Raw genomic sequence first — 19,375 nt, forward strand, 5'->3', positions numbered from 1 at the left:
AGAGAGGAAGAGAAAAGCGTAGGGAGAAGGAAATTGGATGAGCCGGGTGATATAGCTGTCTTCTTGCCGGGGGTTCGTTAGCACGGGCCAGATACGCGAACATCCCCCGAGCGTGGTACGCGCAGCCGAGAGATTTAAAGATAGATTCGAAAGTAGAATCAGGTCAGGGTACAATCCACCACCACTGGCGGAATGTGTCAGTAAATCGGCGAAAACGCGTCTGCATTAACGAACCGACGCCGTCACTGGTCCGTGTTCGCTTTTGATTGCAAATGATTTCAAAACGTACGGTCAACCTGAACCGCGAACCAGCTAAACCACCGAATGTCCGAGTTATGGAAGAAAAAATGGGAAAGAGGAACGATAATTAGCTGTCGTTTTAACTTCGTTTTGGTATTTTTTCTGCGATGCTTGTGTTATCGAAATAGTTATGTGATAATTGCATGGGGGATGATTGTAGGCGAAAAATTAGACAGAGTAAATTCGTAAAACGCAAAATAATAAAAACGACGTTTAAACTTCTCCACTTTTCAGATAATAACGCATCCTAGTAGTCGGAAGTTAGGTTCACAACGTACGCGTTGATTTATTATCAAATGAGGAGTAATCGGTTTTTATAAAAGAACTTCCGTCGTGATGTCCATATAATTACGTGATTTAATTGGACATAATCCTTCTGCGATATAATTACAAATACAATCGTAGCAGTTCCGTAACGCGATGAATATTTTGTTGAAAAAAGATTGAAATGCATCGAAGAAGAATTAAAAATGTTAGAGGGATTTTTGTAAGACTATTAACTAATTTAAATAAAACTCTTCGATTCTAAAATAATTTTCAAAGAAAAACCGTTCTCATTCAATCAATCATTGTTGGTTACCTAACATGCGAACATCGATACAACTACTCTGCGACAATATCCGTTGGATCGAGAGATGGTGAGACTGCGTTCGACCGATCGGGATCATCCTCTTTCGAATTACCCTAATAGTTCCGTAACATGCTGCATAAACAGCCACATCGCCTGCCTATTCCAACCCCAAAGGAACGAATCTTCCTTACTCCCATTCAGAGTTCCTACTCTTATCCATGGGTCTCGCTCATTCCAGTAAAATCTAACGATCGAGACGCGTCTCGTCGTAAACACTCTCTAGGAAAGGGAGATGCTGTCTCGTGGAAAGGCACGTCGAACGCAGATAGAGCGAAACGATCGATCGATCGCTCTCAGACTTTTCGCATACATTAACATCGAATGGTTGAACGCACGTAGTGGGAAGAAAACGAAGAGAGAGAGAGAGAAAAAAAGAAAAAAATGAAGAGGGGCAAAGAGGTAGAAAACAGGAAGAAGAGGCTACTGATAAAAAATGAGCGAGTCTGACCCCACTGTTTACAGATGCATTTTCGATTTTGTCTCGCGCGAGGTGCGCGAGCATCGAGCCGCATGCAGTCCACTCCACGCTCTAGCTGTAATTCAGTAATGGTCTTACAGTGAAGTTCATAATAACTGACGCAAATGAGAGGGTCTCGTAATTAATTCGCGCATACTTATGAATAGAATAAGAGAGACAACGCGCGAGACAGGGAGAGCGTACGGTTAGTGAACGGGACAGCGAGAAAGAGAGAGAAAGAGAGAGAGAGAGAGAGAGAGGGGGAGAGAGAGAGAGTGCGGCAGAGTGAAGACGGGAGGAGAGACACGTAACCCTATGCTGAGCTTGCGTAACCTAGTATCTGCAAATCCCATGTTGGAAGCCTCCCACAAAGCAGTGAATCAACGCTGTTAATTTGTTAAGTGTAAAGTGAATCAAATCAGTTTCAGAACAGTACTTATGTATGCCAGACGTGACCGTAAGCACCGGAATTTCCGGCTGGCCGCAAGGATCGGCCGCAAATTATTTCGCGATTTCAACCGTTTCGGGAACAATTCGTGAATTCGCGTGTATTGGCTTGGCGAAGAGCGAGCATTTTTATGTAAGGAAGCGCAAGATGTTACTTCAGAACTAAAGCAGGATATATTGTCGTAGTTAGAAGGATGAATACATGTTAAATACAAAGATACAAGTTCTTTACAAATAACTGATAAATCTTTGAGACAGATGCTATCTAGAAATAAGAAATTTCACTTTTACGCTGCTTATTTGAAGAAGATGGAAGAGTAGCGTTCCGAATCTTTGACAGTGCTGAAATAAACAGTTTCAAGTGACTGTTATCTCATATATACAGTAGCGGACAAAAGGTTAAGACGAAATGGAAAAAATAAATAATTGATTTACTTTCCATAAAAAATATAAATACAGTGTTCTACTTTCGGTATTAATTAATTAAACGTTTGTTTATACACTTAGAAAAAAAATTTCATTTTGATATTTTTTGATAAGAACGGTTTATCAGATTGGTATTCCACGATTATAGAACACCGGATTCCCGTTTCAACGTCGAAGTTCGCGTAGATCGAGTAGCTTTAATAGTTACATAGACTACGAGCAAGATAATAATTGCAAGAGCAATTACGTTAATGAATTTAAAAGGGACGTTGTTCGAATTAAAATTCAATTCTTCTCATAAATACGATATAGAGAAATTTCCAAAACGATGAATATTAATTGGCCAAATATTGCAATATATAATTCATCTCTGTATTCACAAAATCAACACTGATTTCTCACTAACTCGTACATCGATACAGTTAAATACGTACACCGATATAGTTAAATGTATTCCGGCTTTCGTTTTAATAGTTTTAGCAAGTTATCCTGCTTTGCTTCCTATCGTTTGGGTTTTAGCTTTGCGAGATATTGCACGTTATTTTCGAATTTTTCCGATAAAAATAGTCGGTACCATTTTCACCGTTTAGTCGATCCCGTCTTTGTGATATATAGAATAAATGGTGAATCGCGATACGATCGAAAGGGATGATTAATCGCGCGCGAAAGACTCGAAAAGGCTGAATTAAGTTCTACTTTCTGTTCCTCTCGGATGAAAGATATTCGCCAGACTTTCGGGATGAAACTCGGAGAGAAGAATTTAATTGTAATATATATACTTCGCAATATCCCATGTTTCCATGAAGAATTAACGACGTTAACATAATTACGAGTCTGTTATCACTCAACGTTACACGATTTCTTTCATAATGATGTAGCTTTTCATTATCTTCTCCTTTACGCTGCGTTTCCCGCGTTTTGCCCACGGTATCTTAAAAACAATAGTTCCTTAAAAAGTAATAAACAAGCGGAACGTCATACCGACTAAAAACCAAAATCCTACAAAAGAGAGAATAACAAAATGTTGCTCTATCCAAACAAAGGCTACTACACGCGCGTATCTAGCGCCTGAAGCGGTTGCACGTTCAGAATATTCGCAAACTCGTCGCGATCGCGATATAAATAAACATGTGTAATATCGTGTTTGCGCGTAAAATGTCGTCTTATCAATTTCGTAATGGCCGTTTCTGTACTTTGACTACTGACCGTCGAGCTGACTGTTCCCGATGATACGAAACATGCAACGTAAGAAAAAAAACCGTACACAACACAACGACAGAGACTAATACTCAGACAGGGTACATCGATCACCATTCGTATCTCGAAATTTGATACAGCCACACGATAAAACGTGACGAGAAAACGGTCTACGTTAGGTCCTTCGGCGAATGTTCCAGTCGGTTTCGTCGGCGTTGCCATTTTGTCACATTTAGAAATTATCGGATAGATCGAAATTGAATCGCTCGATATGGTAAGAGATCACGAGGTTTCCAACGGATTTGTATTAGGTTGGGTGACGTGGGACGATCAATGTTTGTGGTCCATCGTTGAATTCTCGGATGGGTTTCACGGACTTCGCCATTTTCCTACATTGAAAATCAATCCGCAAAAAAGGGCAAATATTTGCTTCGCGTTAAATCGATGAGAACAAAAGACGGTATATATGTATAAACGAAACGACGCGAAAGAAATATCTTGGATAAAAGATTAAAAATGGACTCGTCAAGTAAATAAAAATAGAGAAGCATTAAAAAATTATCGGGTAGAAACTGAATCATTCGATACGATGATGGATCTCGGGTAACTTACGAAAGTGGTATATGAAAAATTCATCGGTTGACTGGAGCATTAACGTTGAGCAACATTGTTTCTGCGAAACTTTGTCGATATCGCCGGGCGACACCCCCAAAGTGAAGTACTATAATTGAACAGTGGATGATTTTTAGGTGAAAGCACGACTGCTGCATAGCACGTCGCATTAAATAAACAAAGTTTTGTTTGATCCACTTTCGGACTAGCACTTCGTCTCCGTAGTATATCGCACCGAAAAACAAAAGAAATAGCGTGTGTCTATTTTCGCGTATTTTCGTAATGCTGAAAGCATCGAAATTATGATTACTTAAATTCCATTCACATAACACCGTTCTAAATGATGATCTACGAATGAAATTGCGCGACAACATGCATGTAGCCGCGTACAAAGTATCGAAGTTACGAATACTCAATTCAGGCTATTCTAAATGGTAATTTTCAAATAAAATTCACAGCATAATAGATGATCGCTTTAAAATGAAATAACTTGTGTGTGATCTTGCACGGGAAGTATCGAAGATTCTTAAATGAGCCACAGGATTCGTTAAGAAAAGATGAAATTTAATGCCGGTTACTTATGCATACGACGCGTCGAGACTGCCGAGACTGTATTATTCGCGCATTATTACGCGCACAGGATGCATGCGAGCCGGAAATGTCTCGTAAGGGAAACGCGATCGCGCGATCCGCGGGAGCTTAATGACGGTTAATATGTAATTCTCGTGCATTGAAACCCCTATATAATATTTCGAATTCCCCACCCATGATGTTAATAAAATAGAATCCGCAGCCTGCTACGTGTGGCTGTCGATGGGGTCAGAGGGGATGCATTAACGTATTCAGTATTGGAACGCGCAGAATGGATAGCGCGACGTACGCGATATACAATTTCAATAAATTCGACACGCAGGATGCTGTCATGATAGACGAATCCCGTGTTCGAACGAGAATAGCAACGATGTGGCAGAATAACGAGATGATTTTATTGCACTAGTATTCGAACCAGCTTCGCTTTATTATTCACTAAATTTCGTAATTAAAAAAAGCCCTAATTTCAGTAATGCGTGTCATTAATTTAGTTTATATTGGAGCTTCCTTTACCACTTAAGAATATTTTCTTCGATTTTTATATATAAATACGTACTACATTAGATAAATGGTAATTTCAACGCAATTAACAATGTATAAGAAATACATACCTTTTATACATTTGTATTTGTTATGATGGAATATAACCACTGATTAAACTGCCTCACCCGTAATATAATTATGTTTTGATCGATATTTAACAAATTGTACAATTTTGATGGTACTGTTAAATAATAATCGATTTTATTAATATTCCGATAATATGTATATTCATTTGATTTATTAAATGAATATATAATTTGCAACACTCAGTTAATAATTCTGTTCTAACTATCAGTTGATATTATTATAGATATTTACTGAATTTGTCATCTGTTGTTGAACAACTTCTAATTTATATAAATACTTTACTAATATTTTCTATATTATCGATCGTTAGTAATACATATCTACAGACGAGATTATGACACAAACAAGGCACTCGCCAATGGTCATGAGATGTTCATAATTCTACGCGATGTTATCTACAAATGGTAAATTACATCCTTTTATAAAATGAAAGATGAAATTAGAAATTATTTAAAGGATATATGCATTCGCGAATGTCAGAATCATGCACTCAAATGTATTTTCTAGTAAGAGACTACGTTGTGTTTTGTAAATATTTGAGAAATTGTTTGCCAGAAATCGAAGAAAAGAATTAAATAAATATGTCTGAGGGTAGTCTGATAACAACATATAAAGGTAACGTTTAGCCTTGACTCGAGACGCATCTAAACAGGTCTCGCGGTTTCAAAAACAGTAAAGGTTGTACATAAAGATGCAGACAGACAATGTTATTACAAAGAATACGTGTTTGAAATGCACTAAAATATACAAGTTTAAATATAAGAATATATTAAAAATTTACTTTGTTTAATTTAAAATTGTAATTTACAATACACGTAGATTGAAACAGGGAAATGATTTGATGTATCCGAAAATAAAATCGTATCTAATTTCCATTTTAGTAGTCTTAATAAATTATAGATTTATAATTCACAACTTGTATATATCTTAATTGTACATACCTACTGACTGTAATCACGTATAACCACAAATAAAACATTTCAAACACATATATCACATATAATTCACTAAATGATAATATAAATGTATACGTACCAGTACACCTGCCTTTTTAGCCGTAAAAGACATATTATAAAATTTTTACAGCATAGTCATCGAAATGGTTTCAGCATTCAGTCAACAACTTGAATACGAGAAAAACAAAGAATTAAAATTAATGATATTAAAATGAATGATATTAAAATGATATTAAAATGAAACAATAACTAAGTTTAAATTTCGTCTTAAAAGCTTATAACATAAATTACTACATGTATAAATGTCAAGTAAATGTTAAATAAATTACCAAAAATAAACGAAAAAAACAAAGTTCGACAAATTATTTAGTATCATTATGACAATATCTAAGAAAGTATTAGATAAGAATATATTAATTGAACAAACCTAATAGTAGCCTGCAAAAGGTAACAGAATAGTAATGGAAATAGAACGGGACAACAAGAAATCACGCGCGTCAAACGAAGTAACACATCCTGCCGCCACGATTTCCGATACCTGAATGACATTATTTCGCGCCAAGCATTGTTCTGCCGCTTTCCTATTGGCTGACATTGGACGTTTTCACTTCTACTCAAAACAGCGCGCAATATTGAAATATTGTAGAAGCGCAATTCAAAATTCAATTAACGAACTATGACAGTTTCGGACCAGATAATCATAAATCGTAACGTATAATTATGATTTATAAGAAATTTTTAAAGTTCTGCTTTTTTTACAAACGTGGTCGAACATATACAGTAATATGGAATTACAAGGTATTATTATCGGTGAAATAGAAGAATTTTATATTTCTGTGATACTTGTGTCTATATGTTTATTATCATACAAATTGAACAAATTCATTCGAATGATAATTCTGAGCTTTAATTCGAGCAATTACTACAGACGAAATGTTTGTGTCATTACAATAATCAGTTATAATAATTCGATAATATCGCATGTGACATAAAAATGATAAGATTGTCACAGATCTCAGGTCTTCTCCAAAATATACGGCAAATAAAAATTTTGATATAAGGTCTAGTTTGTACCTCGTTTGTAATCATATAACCAAAATCTCATATAAGTGTATGTTTGCTATGTAATTTACAAATAATTAATTAGCTAACTTACATGAAGAACCACATATTTGTTTTGCAGTTGATATATATTATATATATTAATATATATCATAGTATATATTATTTTTACTCTCTATACAATTTACAATACGGTTAAAGTGAATACTTACAATAGGTATGTGAAAGTGGCAGAGTCCGCCACTTTTTCAGGGACTATATATATGATAATATATAATTCGTTTTATTTGCCATCGGCCTTACCTACGCAAGAATTACCGAATATTCATAAGAACATCGAAGCAAAGCTACACTGGGCATAGTTAGCCCATTCGGTTGACCGTGTGCTGTTGGCATAAAAAGGGAGAAACAGTAGAGGAAATGAGACATAAAAAGAAAATTTGAAAAGAGAAAAATGATAAAAGAATAAGGACAAGATACGGAAAGAATGTTTTTGTTGGGCAACAAAGGGAGCAATTAGTTCCCTGAAAACGCCACCTCTTGTGAAAATGAATAAACTCTATGGTTAATCAGTTGATCATACAGATGCTCGATCTACTGTCAGTAGTTTAATTTTCTGTCACTAGGTGGCATATTTTCAGTCTCCTATAATTTTGTGTGAAAAGCGTTTTGAGTTTATTGAAGAGAGTGTGTAAAATAAGGGTAATTTATAATCTTTTAGTAATTAAGTGCAAAAAAAGGTAGTTATGGCAGACGCTGCAGCGAGGCAGTTGCAGTACGAATATAAAGCTGTTAGTATATTTGTTAATTACCTGTCTAATTTTGATTAGATATGTTTGCATTCTTTGATTACACTACTAAGAGGTTAAGTTTTAAATGTAACCAGAAATTAAACACATTTTTATCAATTAATAAATGTCCGTATGCTCGTTTCAGAATTCTAATCTCGTATTACAAGCTGATGTGCGATTAATAGAAAGACGTAGTAGAGATGAAGCTACTGGCGAGGTTATGTCCCTTGTTGGGAAACTGGATGGAACGCGAATGGGTGATAGAGCACAACGTACTAAACCAGGAAAAGCAGAGGAACGAAAAGTCAAGTAAATAACATAAGTTTTTATTTAACATATTCATTATCATAATGAACTATTCTCTATATCAGATATTTATATTTAATAGGCGTCAGAAACGAGATGAAGCACAATATGATTTTGCACGGATGAAAGGTGCAACATTGCTTTCAGAAGGCGTAGATGAGATGGTTGGAATTGTTTATCGTCCTAAGACTCAAGATACACGTCAAACCTACGAAGTATTACTGAGTTTTATTCAAGAAGCCTTAGGAGATCAACCTAGAGATATTCTTTGTGGTGCTGCTGATGAAGTATTAGCAGTTTTAAAAAATGACCGGCTTAAGGAAAAAGAAAAGAAGAAAGAAACAGAATTATTATTGGGTCCATTAGCTGAAGAAAGATTTGCATTATTAGTGAACCTTGGAAAAAAGATAACAGATTTTGGTAGTGATGAGAAAACTACTACAAATGAAGAAAATATTGATGAAACATATGGAATTAATGTACAATTTGAAGAAAGCAGCGAAGAAGATGATGAAGATGTTTATGGAGAAGTTAGAGAAAATGATGATGAAGGTGATGAAGGTGAAGAAGCTAATGATGACAGAGCTATTCATGCAGAAAATGTAAATATATTCAGCAAGACTGATTTCCATGAACCTAAAAAAATATTTATTAATAAATAATCGTATTGTTCTTTAGTTGGGTGGTGCCGAAGAAATGAAGAAAGAGAAGCCATTACATCCTTTGGATATAGATGCATACTGGTTGCAAAGGAGATTAAGTAGGATATATGATGATGCTATGGTCTCACAAGCAAGAGCTGCAGAAGTATTAGCAGTTTTAAAAGATGCTGGAGATGATCGTGACTGTGAAAACCAACTAGTACTTTTGCTAGGTTATGATTGTTTCGACTTCATTAAACAACTCAAAAAATATAGGCATACAAGTAAGAAAAATTCACAGAGAAATGTAATGATTCGTTAATACATATAATGCAATTAAATATTTTTGTTCATTGCAGTTGCTTATTGCACTATGTTGGCATCCTCGCAGTCTGAATCAGAACGTCAAAAAATTCGAAATAAGATGAATGATGATCCTGTATTGGCAAAAATTTTGCGACAATTAGATACAGGTAAAGGTGATGATGATGCCGATGAAACGATGGAAGCAAGGGCACAACGTAAACGGAGAGAAGAAAACGAAGATACTGGAGGTCCTGGAGGGCAAGTTCAGGGTACAAGAAATCTAATAGATCTAGAAGACTTGATATTTGCACAAGGTAGTCATTTTATGGCAAATAAACGTTGTCAGTTACCTGATGGAAGTTTCAGAAAGCAGCGTAAAGGGTACGATATTTATATCTATTTGAAACCTATTTAAAATTTTGTATTTTTAATCATTTACTTTTTTTATATCATCTATCTTTTATCTTTTCTAGATATGAAGAAGTTCATGTTCCTGCTTTAAAACCAAAACCATTTGCAGAAAACGAGAAACTTTACCCAATTGATCAATTGCCAAAATACGTGCAACCAGCTTTTGAAGGATTTAAGACATTAAACCGAATTCAGAGTCGTTTATATCAAGCTGCATTAGAAAGCGATGAGAATTTACTACTGTGTGCACCAACAGGTGCTGGTAAAACTAATGTTGCTCTTTTATGTATGATGCGTGAAATTGGAAAACATATAAATGCAGATAGTACGATTAACGCGGATGAATTCAAAATAATTTATGTTGCACCAATGCGTTCTTTGGTACAAGAAATGGTTGGAACTTTTGGTAAAAGATTATCCACGTATAATTTAACCGTTTCGGAATTAACCGGTGATCATCAATTAACAAGAGAACAGATAGCTGCAACTCAAGTTATTGTCTGCACTCCCGAAAAATGGGATATTATAACGCGAAAAGGAGGAGAGAAAACCTTTACTTCATTGGTTAGATTAATTATTATTGATGAAATTCATTTGCTACATGATGAGAGAGGTCCTGTTTTGGAGGCATTAGTGGCTAGAACAATCAGGAATATTGAAACAACGCAGGAAGATGTAAGACTAATTGGTCTTTCTGCAACATTACCAAATTATCAAGACGTCGCGGCATTTTTACGTATAAAACCAGAATCAGGATTATTTTATTTTGATAATAGTTTTAGACCTGTTGCATTAGAACAGCAATATATAGGTGTAACAGAAAAGAAAGCATTGAAACGTTTTCAAGTGATGAATGAAATTGTATATGAGAAAACAATGGAACATGCTGGCAGGAACCAAGTTTTAGTTTTTGTTCATTCACGAAAAGAAACTGGGAAAACAGCACGTGCTATTAGAGATATGTGTTTGGAAAAAGACACATTAGGACAATTTCTTAGAGAAGGATCTGCATCAATGGAAGTTTTAAGAACAGAAGCTGAGCAAGTTAAAAATCAAGAACTCAAAGATTTATTACCTTATGGTTTTGCTATTCATCATGCTGGTATGACAAGAGTAGACAGAACATTAGTTGAAGATCTTTTTGCTGATAGACATATACAAGTACTAGTATCCACAGCAACTTTAGCTTGGGGTGTTAACTTACCAGCACATACAGTTATCATAAAAGGAACTCAAGTCTATAATCCAGAGAAAGGTAGATGGGTTGAATTAGGTGCTCTAGACGTATTGCAAATGTTGGGTAGAGCTGGTCGTCCACAGTATGATACAAAAGGTGAAGGTATTCTTATTACAAATCATAGTGAACTTCAATATTATTTGTCCCTACTAAATCAGCAGTTACCTATTGAATCACAATTAATTAGTAAAATGTCAGATATGTTAAATGCAGAAATAGTATTAGGCACTATACAAAATATTAGAGATGCAGTTACTTGGTTAGGATACACATACTTATACATTAGAATGCTTCGTTGTCCAAGTTTATATAGTATAAGCCAGGATAAACTAAAAGAAGATCCACTACTTGAATTACACAGAGCAGATCTTATTCATTCTGCCGCAGTAGCATTAGATCGCAGTGGTTTGATTAAATATGATCGAAAATCTGGAAATTTCCAAGCTACTGAACTAGGTCGAATAGCGTCGCATTATTATTGTACTCATGACACTATGTCTATATACAATCAATTACTAAAACGTACTCTAAGTGAAATTGAATTGTTTAGAGTGTTTTCATTATCTAGTGAATTTAAACATATAAACGTTAGAGAAGAAGAGAAGTTAGAATTGCAGAAATTGATGGAGAGAGTTCCAATACCGGTAAAAGAAAGTATAGAAGAAGCAAGTGCGAAAGTCAATGTACTTTTACAAGCATACATCTCTCAATTGAAACTTGAAGGATTTGCTCTTATGTCTGATATGGTATTTGTTACTCAATCCGCATCGCGATTAATGAGAGCTATCTTTGAAATCGTCTTATTTCGTGGCTGGGCACAACTAGGCGATAAATGTCTATCCTTATGTAAAATGATAGATCGTAGAATGTGGCAATCGATGTCACCTCTTAGGCAATTCAGAAAAATGCCAGAGGAAATTGTAAAAAAGATAGAAAAAAAGAATTTTCCCTGGGAAAGATTGTATGATTTAGGACCGAATGAAATCGGTGAATTGATTCGAGTACCAAAGCTAGGTAAAACTATTCATAAATATATTCATCAGTTTCCAAAATTAGAACTATCGACGCACATTCAACCGATTACCCGTTCTACTTTAAGAGTAGAACTAACTATTACACCAGACTTTCAATGGGATGAAAAAATACATGGAGCATCTGAAGCATTTTGGATTTTAGTTGAAGATGTAGATTCGGAAGTGATACTTCACCATGAATATTTTTTACTCAAGGCCAAATATGCAACAGACGAACATTTGATCAAATTTTTTGTTCCCGTATTTGAGCCTTTACCACCACAATACTTTTTACGTGTAGTATCAGATAGATGGATTGGGGCGGAAACTCAATTGCCTGTCAGTTTTCGACATTTAATTTTGCCAGAAAAGAATTTACCACCAACTGAATTACTTGATTTACAACCTCTTCCAATTACTGCGTTACGTAATTCAAAGTTCGAAAACATTTATGCAGATAAATTTCCACAATTTAATCCAATTCAGACACAAGTTTTTAATGCTATTTACAATTCAGATGATAATGTCTTTGTTGGTGCACCTACGGGTTCAGGTAAAACAACCATTGCAGAATTTGCTGTATTACGTTTACTGACCCAAAATCCAGAAGGAAGAGCTGTATACATGGTTAGTAAAGAAGCTTTAGCAGAGTTAGTTTATGTGGATTGGTCATCAAAATTTAATCAACAACTAGGTAGGAAGGTAGTTCTTCTGACTGGTGAAACAGGAACAGATTTAAAATTGCTTGCAAAAGGGCAGATCATAATTACAACTGCAGATAAATGGGATGTATTATCACGAAGATGGAAACAAAGAAAAAATGTACAAAACATTCAACTTTTCATTGTTGATGAACTTCAATTAATTGGTGGAGAAGAAGGGCCTGTATTAGAGGTTGCATGTTCAAGAGCACGATATATTTCTTCACAGCTAGATAAACCAACCAGAATTATAGCATTGTCAGCTTCACTTGCTGATGCTAAAGATGCTGCTCAATGGTTAGGTGCACCTGCTGCTGCAACATTCAATTTCCATCCGTCTGTTAGGCCTGTACCTCTAGAGTTGCATGTACAAGGAATAAATATTACTCACAATGCATCTAGATTAGCTGCTATGGCAAAACCAGTGTATAATGCAATACTTAGACATGCATCTCATAAACCAGTCATTGTTTTTGTACCTACTCGTCGTCAAGCTAGATTAACAGCCATAGATTTGTTAACATTCACTGCAGCTGAAGGACAACCTTCTCGATTCTTCCACGCAGAAGAAGCTGATATTAAACCGTTCTTAGATAGAATGACAGATAAAACATTGAAAGAAACGCTCTCACAAGGCGTTGCTTATCTTCACGAAGGGCTCTCTGTGGATGATCGACATCTGGTTGAACAACTTTTCGATAGTGGTGCTATTCAAATAGCAGTTGCTACGAGAGATCTTTGTTGGGGTTTATCTATTAGTTCTCATCTTGTTGTTGTTATGGATACCCAATGTTACAATGGAAAGACACATGCATACGAAGATTATCCAATTACAGATGTTTTACAAATGGTAGCACGTGCAAATCGTCCGTTAGAAGATGACGATGCCAAATGTGTCCTTCTTTGTCAGAGTTCAAAGAAAGACTTCTTTAAGAAATTCTTAAACGAACCTTTGCCCGTAGAAAGTCATTTAGATCATAGGTTACATGATCATTTCAATGCAGAAATTGTGACTAAAACAATTGAAAATAAACAAGACGCAGTTGATTATCTTACATGGACTTTCTTATATAGACGACTTACACAGAATCCAAATTATTATGGATTACAAGGTGTTACACATAGGCATTTATCAGATCATTTATCTGAATTGGTTGAAAGTACTTTGAGTGACCTAGAACAAGCAAAATGTGTCGCTGTAGAAGATGAAATGGACACCTTGCCTTTGAATCTTGGCATGATTGCAGCTTATTATTATATTAATTATGCGACAATTGAGTTGTTCAGTCTTTCTTTAAATAATAAAACCAAAATCAGAGGTTTGCTGGAAATTATCTCAGCTGCTGCTGAATATGAAAATGTTCCAGTTAGGCAGCGCGAAGAAAATTTGTTAAGGAGTTTGGCAACAAGGCTTCCACATGCACCTCAAGCTACAAGGATGGCTGACCCTCATGTAAAAGCACAACTTCTATTGCAAGCACATTTATCCAGAATATTACTTGGCCCAGAACTACAAAAAGATACAGAATTAGTATTAAGCAAAGCTATAAGATTAATACAAGCTTGTGTTGATGTTCTTAGTTCATCTGGTTGGCTAGCTCCTGCTGTGGCTGCTATGGAACTAGCACAGATGGTTACACAAGCCATGTGGTCTAAGGATTCGTACCTCAAACAATTACCACATTTTACACCTGAAACTATCAAACGTTGTACAGATAAAGGAGTAGAAACGGTATTTGATGTAATGGAATTGGAAGATGATGATAGAAATCGTCTTTTACAATTATCTGAGACTCAAATGGCAGATGTAGCTAAATTTTGTAATCGTTATCCAAACATAGAAATGTCCTATGAAGTTCAAGATAAAGATAAATTACGCAGTGGTGGTACAGTAAATGTAATTGTACAGCTTGAAAGAGAAGATGAAGTGACAGGTCCAGTTGTAGCACCCTTCTTCCCACAAAAACGCGAAGAAGGGTGGTGGGTTGTTATCGGCGATCCGAAGACTAATTCTTTATTATCGATTAAGAGGTTGACACTACAACAAAAGGCGAAGGTCAAACTCGATTTTGTGGCACCTGCTCCTGGTCAACATTCTTACACTTTGTATTTCATGAGTGATGCTTATTTAGGTTGTGACCAGGAATACAAATTTACTATCAGTGTAGAAGAGTATGAATCGGATGTTAGTTCAGGGTCAGAATCAGATTAAGAAAAGAAAGATTAGAAAGAAGTTTATTAAATATTACATGTATTATAATTTATAACTGGTTTTTTATAAATATAATCTCAATGAAGTATCAGTTTTCCAGTGAATTAAAACTGTCATATTCGAGGATAATCAGGAATATCATAAAGTGATATACATGTCGATATGTTTCGATTGATTATTTTTTAAATTGTACTTCTATATTTGATTATAAACTTTCATGTGTTTCCCCTGTTTATATACGAAATGCTCTACTTAAATCGATCACATTCACATTGATATTAGAGATATTTTTCAATGTGAAATATAATTTAGTCCATGTGAGATTAAGTAGGAAGGGGTAAGTCATCATTTTATTCGCCTTTTTCATCTATTTTACTCTTCTCTAATTTCACGAAGACTACAAGATATTTTTTTTTTAATCCCTGACAGAAAGTGACTTATTTGGCGTCGAGCAATCCATTGTAATTCACATTAGAATAACAAAGGAGTAAAATTTTAGCTTTTTGAGCATTATTAATATAAGTAGATTCTGGATGTTTATGTGAATTTATATTTCGATAGATACCACGAAAGATAAGATTATATCATTAAATGTTATAACGATACCATACTTTCAATAATTTATATATAATTTCATTCTGTACATTTTTGAACCTTTACATTTTCTATAAATGCATAAAGATCCGCAGTCCAGTTATAAGAGTAAATATAGCGTGGATGATTAATGTTTGAGGATCAAAAAAAAAAGTAGTAAGAATGTGGTGTGCGTCTAGAATTTGACTGTATTTTCATATTTTTGTAATCAATAACGCATTTACATTGACTTTCTATTAAAACAAATTATAATGCAAAATATTGAAACTGAAAAGTACTACGTCTAGTACAACATTGTGTCGTAAACGATTATTACGAGAAAATTGTTCATGCGCTCGAAAATACACAGTGATTGAACCATGAAAGAATTCTTCAGAAGTCGCGTGAGAGTTGTCAGAGAGTGTAGGACCGTTAGATTTACTGAAATAATTGTAAGAAATACTGCAAATATATCTTTAGTCATCTTCTTAAGTCTAGCATAATTTCCCTCGTTCTAATCCACTGATCCTATATGTAAAATCAATTACTTTATATAGTTTGAAACAAACAAATAGTATAAATAATTATTACAAGTCGCTCAAGAAACAATTCGAAATATATCTATATCAGACAATCGAGCAGTTTTATTTACTCTGTAAGTGTACATAGAAATAATAAACATATGTACACGTATATTTGATTTTGTATGATAAGAACAGAGAGTCGCGTGGGTAATAGTATTTCAACTAGTTGGCCGTCTAATTGATTGATTGTCCAGACGCCAGTTGCTTTATTCTCGCAATATCCGCTTTCGGAAGTATCTCTTTGCAAGCGTTTAACATATAGCGTCTTTAAAAGTATACTCAAATAGAAAAAGGTTTCTAAAGATTTTACAAGTCAATCACCCCTTGTCTTTAAATATTTTTATTGTTTGTCGAAAGTAGCTGTAAAACATTTATTCAAACATTGCTCATTGATTTAAGAGTTATTAACATTTTCTAAGCATTTACTATAAATTCTTTCTAAGAGAATGTAACGTTATGTTCAAATATCTGTATATAACTTGAATAATTCAAATGAACCGAAAATTAACATACTTTGTTAAAGTCATATGTTCTTTTTAAAATTGCACAGAAAGAAATTGAACATGTTTAAATATTCTTCAATTGTTAATAAAATAGAGAAATATGAGAAAATGTAAAGCGGGGTATAAATAGGGATATGCTCTAAGGTAGGGGTATAGTATAATAAAAATTTGATGTAGAAAATGTATATGGGAAACCTTAATAATTTTTAAGTTAACATATAATTTCTGTATTAATTTATTATATTGCATGATTGTTTCTTAATGTTATGTTATGTGAAACGCGGGGGATCTTTACTCCCCCTTAGGAAGAAATCAAGGAAAGGGACTCTCTCTTTGTCAGTACTCTCGCCTTGTTAGTCAGCGAGATGACGCGTAAAGGAGCACTTCCTGTGTTATCGTTGTCGTACTTGTTTATATTTTATGTTGCAATATTCGAAAGAAACGCTTTTGCATCTATCGAAATTAACGAAGATACGGAGATCATAGAGAAGAAACGCATTGAAGGATGTATCGAGTGTGGCGATTATAGGTAATTATTAGGATTAGAAATACGTTTATTTCAGTGAATTATATTGTGTCCTAATTTATATTTACTTTACAAATATGGTTAATTTTAATGCTGATTTTTTAATGGAAGGTAAAAGTGTCAAAGTGATATAACATACATGGAGAGACAAGCTATAGCTATGATGCGAGGACATTGAACTTGATAGTTTAGCATTGATATAATAAATTGCAATTTATAAACTATTATTGTATTACGTTTAGATTAAATACAAAGATAATTATCGTCGATTTTTTACTGAACTACAAAATATATTAATATATTATTTGGATAAGACGAATAGGACACAAAATCATTAAAAATAAAAAGTATAAAGTTTCGACATTTCTTCAGCAGTTACTACTTCTCGAAAAATTTGTTCTTGTGACATAAGTCGATTGTAAATCAAAATAGTAATTTCATTTATTCAATCTTGTAAATGTAAATTTTGAAAAGATTTGTTTATATATAGGTGTCCGGGGGACTTTGGAAAATGTTTATTAGGTTCTGTTCTCGACCCATGTAAATGTTGTGCAACTGGTATATGTGCTCGATTGGATGGCGAACCTTGTTGGAATTCTAGTATACCTGGATTGCCTTCGAAACGTCGTAACGATGGTCTATGTGCAAGAAATTATGAGTGCAAGTTAAGGTCGGACCTCCGGAAAGAGGTATATTTAAGTGAGATATTATCTAATTGATTTCTAATAAAATATCGTATCTCATGCTTTATTTTAAAGTAGAACCGTTTTTCTTGTATCATCGTTACAGAAGAAAGACTTTCTGCTTTGTTCGTTGAGCAGATACAGAAATGGCGGATGTCGATGTTATTCATAAGTAGGGCGTGGAAAGCAATGATACGTACTACTGAATTCGTAGAGAAACATTATCAAATTATATCACTACTGACTGTAAAAGCTATCAATGTATTTTACCACTTAGAATATTGCAACTTCATAAAAAAAATTTAATACTTTTTCACGCAGAATGACAAGAAGGTTTTAATGCACGTAATTTTCTAAAATATATGTACATACATTACGGACAATTGTAACATGAGTATAATTGCGAAAATTTAATTTTTTCTTACTTATTCATATTTATTCACACCTCTTCTCTAACATATATTTTTTAAATCAAAAAATAGGTGTGGAATATTTCAGTTGCGGAATCATTCTGTAGAAAGGAGTTAGGGAATAAATTTGTATCTTTAGAACACTCATTTAAATTAATATGATTTCTAATTATATATAGGACGAACCAGAAGCCACTTGCGTTTGTATGGAACAAACTCCAGCGTGTGGTAATGATAATAAAACGTACACAACACCTTGTGCGCTGCATGAAGAGGCAATGAGACGGAAACGTTCATCTTCCTTGACGTTACAGCATCTTGGTCCGTGTCAAAGCCGTCCCTGGATTTCATCTCCTTTAGAAGATGTTTTATCAGTGTTTGGCCAACGATTAGCACTAAATTGTGAAGCGAAAGGCTTCCCTGTTCCCGATATTTTTTGGGAATTTCATGCAGCAGATGGGAGGAAAGTCTTGAAACTGCCAGGTACGTTTTTAATAACATAGTTATAATTTATAAATACATTGTTTAGTTCGATAATTATAATTTATAAATACATTATTTAGTACGATTAAATGTATCTATTAAGACAAGTGATAATTTACAATTTCTATGTGGATAGGTGAAGCCCAAGGAGCGACAGTTCATAGCAGTGTCGGTCCGGAACCTCTTATGCGAACATCATGGATGCAATTACCTCGTGTCACCAAAGAGTATGTTGGAATGTATCATTGCATTGCCAAAAATTCGTGGGGTGAAGCTAGTAGTGCATCTTTTGTTTCTATGTCGGAACACTAAATGTGTTCTTTTTTTTATACGTATGTCAGAATTTGTAAAAGTTAAATAAATTACACGAATTGTGAACATTAATTTAGTTATCTATATATGAAGAATTACTGTAATTCATAGAACTGTTTGACTATTTACTATAGAAAATTTTTATCGATACAGTCGTACCTTATTATAGTGCTAATGAAATTTCAAAATGTTTTGCATAACAGACATAATATCATAAAAAGATTTCCATAAGTTAGTATTTTTATAAGTATTTATATTCGACAAATTTTTCATTTCATATTTCTGTACGGTTTATTGACTTAGATGGATTTTTTGGATTCTTTTTATATGAAACTTTCAATGTATCATAAAACAGCAAACTGTCCACCTTTAGT

At 34.3% G+C, this 19,375-nt stretch overlaps 3 protein-coding genes across 3 annotated transcripts in view; 2 read left to right on the plus strand and 1 right to left on the minus strand.

The window, feature by feature from the left end:
• Window positions 1-6,807, minus strand: part of LOC126919880 (hemicentin-1) — a 111,983-nt gene extending 105,176 nt beyond the window's left edge. Inside the window, exons 1-2 of the mRNA XM_050729546.1 lie at window positions 6,675-6,807; window positions 6,327-6,414 (exon numbers count right to left, since the gene is read on the minus strand). The gene's annotated coding sequence lies outside the window, so the exon portion shown is untranslated. The remainder of the gene's footprint in view (window positions 1-6,326; window positions 6,415-6,674) is intronic.
• A 1,126-nt stretch (window positions 6,808-7,933) lies between these two features.
• On the plus strand, window positions 7,934-15,992 carry LOC126919845 (putative U5 small nuclear ribonucleoprotein 200 kDa helicase). The gene is made up of 6 exons (XM_050729465.1): window positions 7,934-8,100; window positions 8,246-8,409; window positions 8,489-9,008; window positions 9,085-9,331; window positions 9,407-9,734; window positions 9,827-15,992. Exons 1-6 carry the CDS (start codon window positions 8,056-8,058, stop codon window positions 14,925-14,927), a joined length of 6,405 nt encoding a protein of 2,134 aa, XP_050585422.1. The 5' UTR covers window positions 7,934-8,055; the 3' UTR covers window positions 14,928-15,992.
• An 824-nt stretch (window positions 15,993-16,816) lies between these two features.
• On the plus strand, window positions 16,817-19,061 carry LOC126919884 (insulin-like growth factor-binding protein-related protein 1). The gene is made up of 4 exons (XM_050729558.1): window positions 16,817-17,116; window positions 17,604-17,802; window positions 18,386-18,689; window positions 18,826-19,061. Exons 1-4 carry the CDS (start codon window positions 16,953-16,955, stop codon window positions 18,999-19,001), a joined length of 843 nt encoding a protein of 280 aa, XP_050585515.1. The 5' UTR covers window positions 16,817-16,952; the 3' UTR covers window positions 19,002-19,061.
• Window positions 19,062-19,375: the final 314 nt, after the last annotated feature.

This window comes from Bombus affinis, chromosome 8 (assembly GCF_024516045.1).
Source record: "Bombus affinis isolate iyBomAffi1 chromosome 8, iyBomAffi1.2, whole genome shotgun sequence".
NCBI lineage: Eukaryota > Metazoa > Arthropoda > Insecta > Hymenoptera > Apidae > Bombus > Bombus affinis.

What these genes read in the sequence shown, in the direction of transcription:
- LOC126919845 (XM_050729465.1), top strand. Translation starts at nt 8,056, where the DNA reads ATGGCAGACGCTGCAGCGAGGCAGTTGCAGTACGAATATAAAGCT. An exon ending in TGCAGTACGAATATAAAGCT is followed by an intron (nt 8,101 to 8,245) that starts GTTAGTATATTT and finishes TGCTCGTTTCAG; the next exon opens with AATTCTAATCTCGTATTACA. An exon ending in GAGCTATTCATGCAGAAAAT is followed by an intron (nt 9,009 to 9,084) that starts GTAAATATATTC and finishes ATTGTTCTTTAG; the next exon opens with TTGGGTGGTGCCGAAGAAAT.
- LOC126919884 (XM_050729558.1), top strand. Translation starts at nt 16,953, where the DNA reads ATGACGCGTAAAGGAGCACTTCCTGTGTTATCGTTGTCGTACTTGTTT. An exon ending in GGTCGGACCTCCGGAAAGAG is followed by an intron (nt 17,803 to 18,385) that starts GTATATTTAAGT and finishes AATTATATATAG; the next exon opens with GACGAACCAGAAGCCACTTG. An exon ending in GAAAGTCTTGAAACTGCCAG is followed by an intron (nt 18,690 to 18,825) that starts GTACGTTTTTAA and finishes CTATGTGGATAG; the next exon opens with GTGAAGCCCAAGGAGCGACA.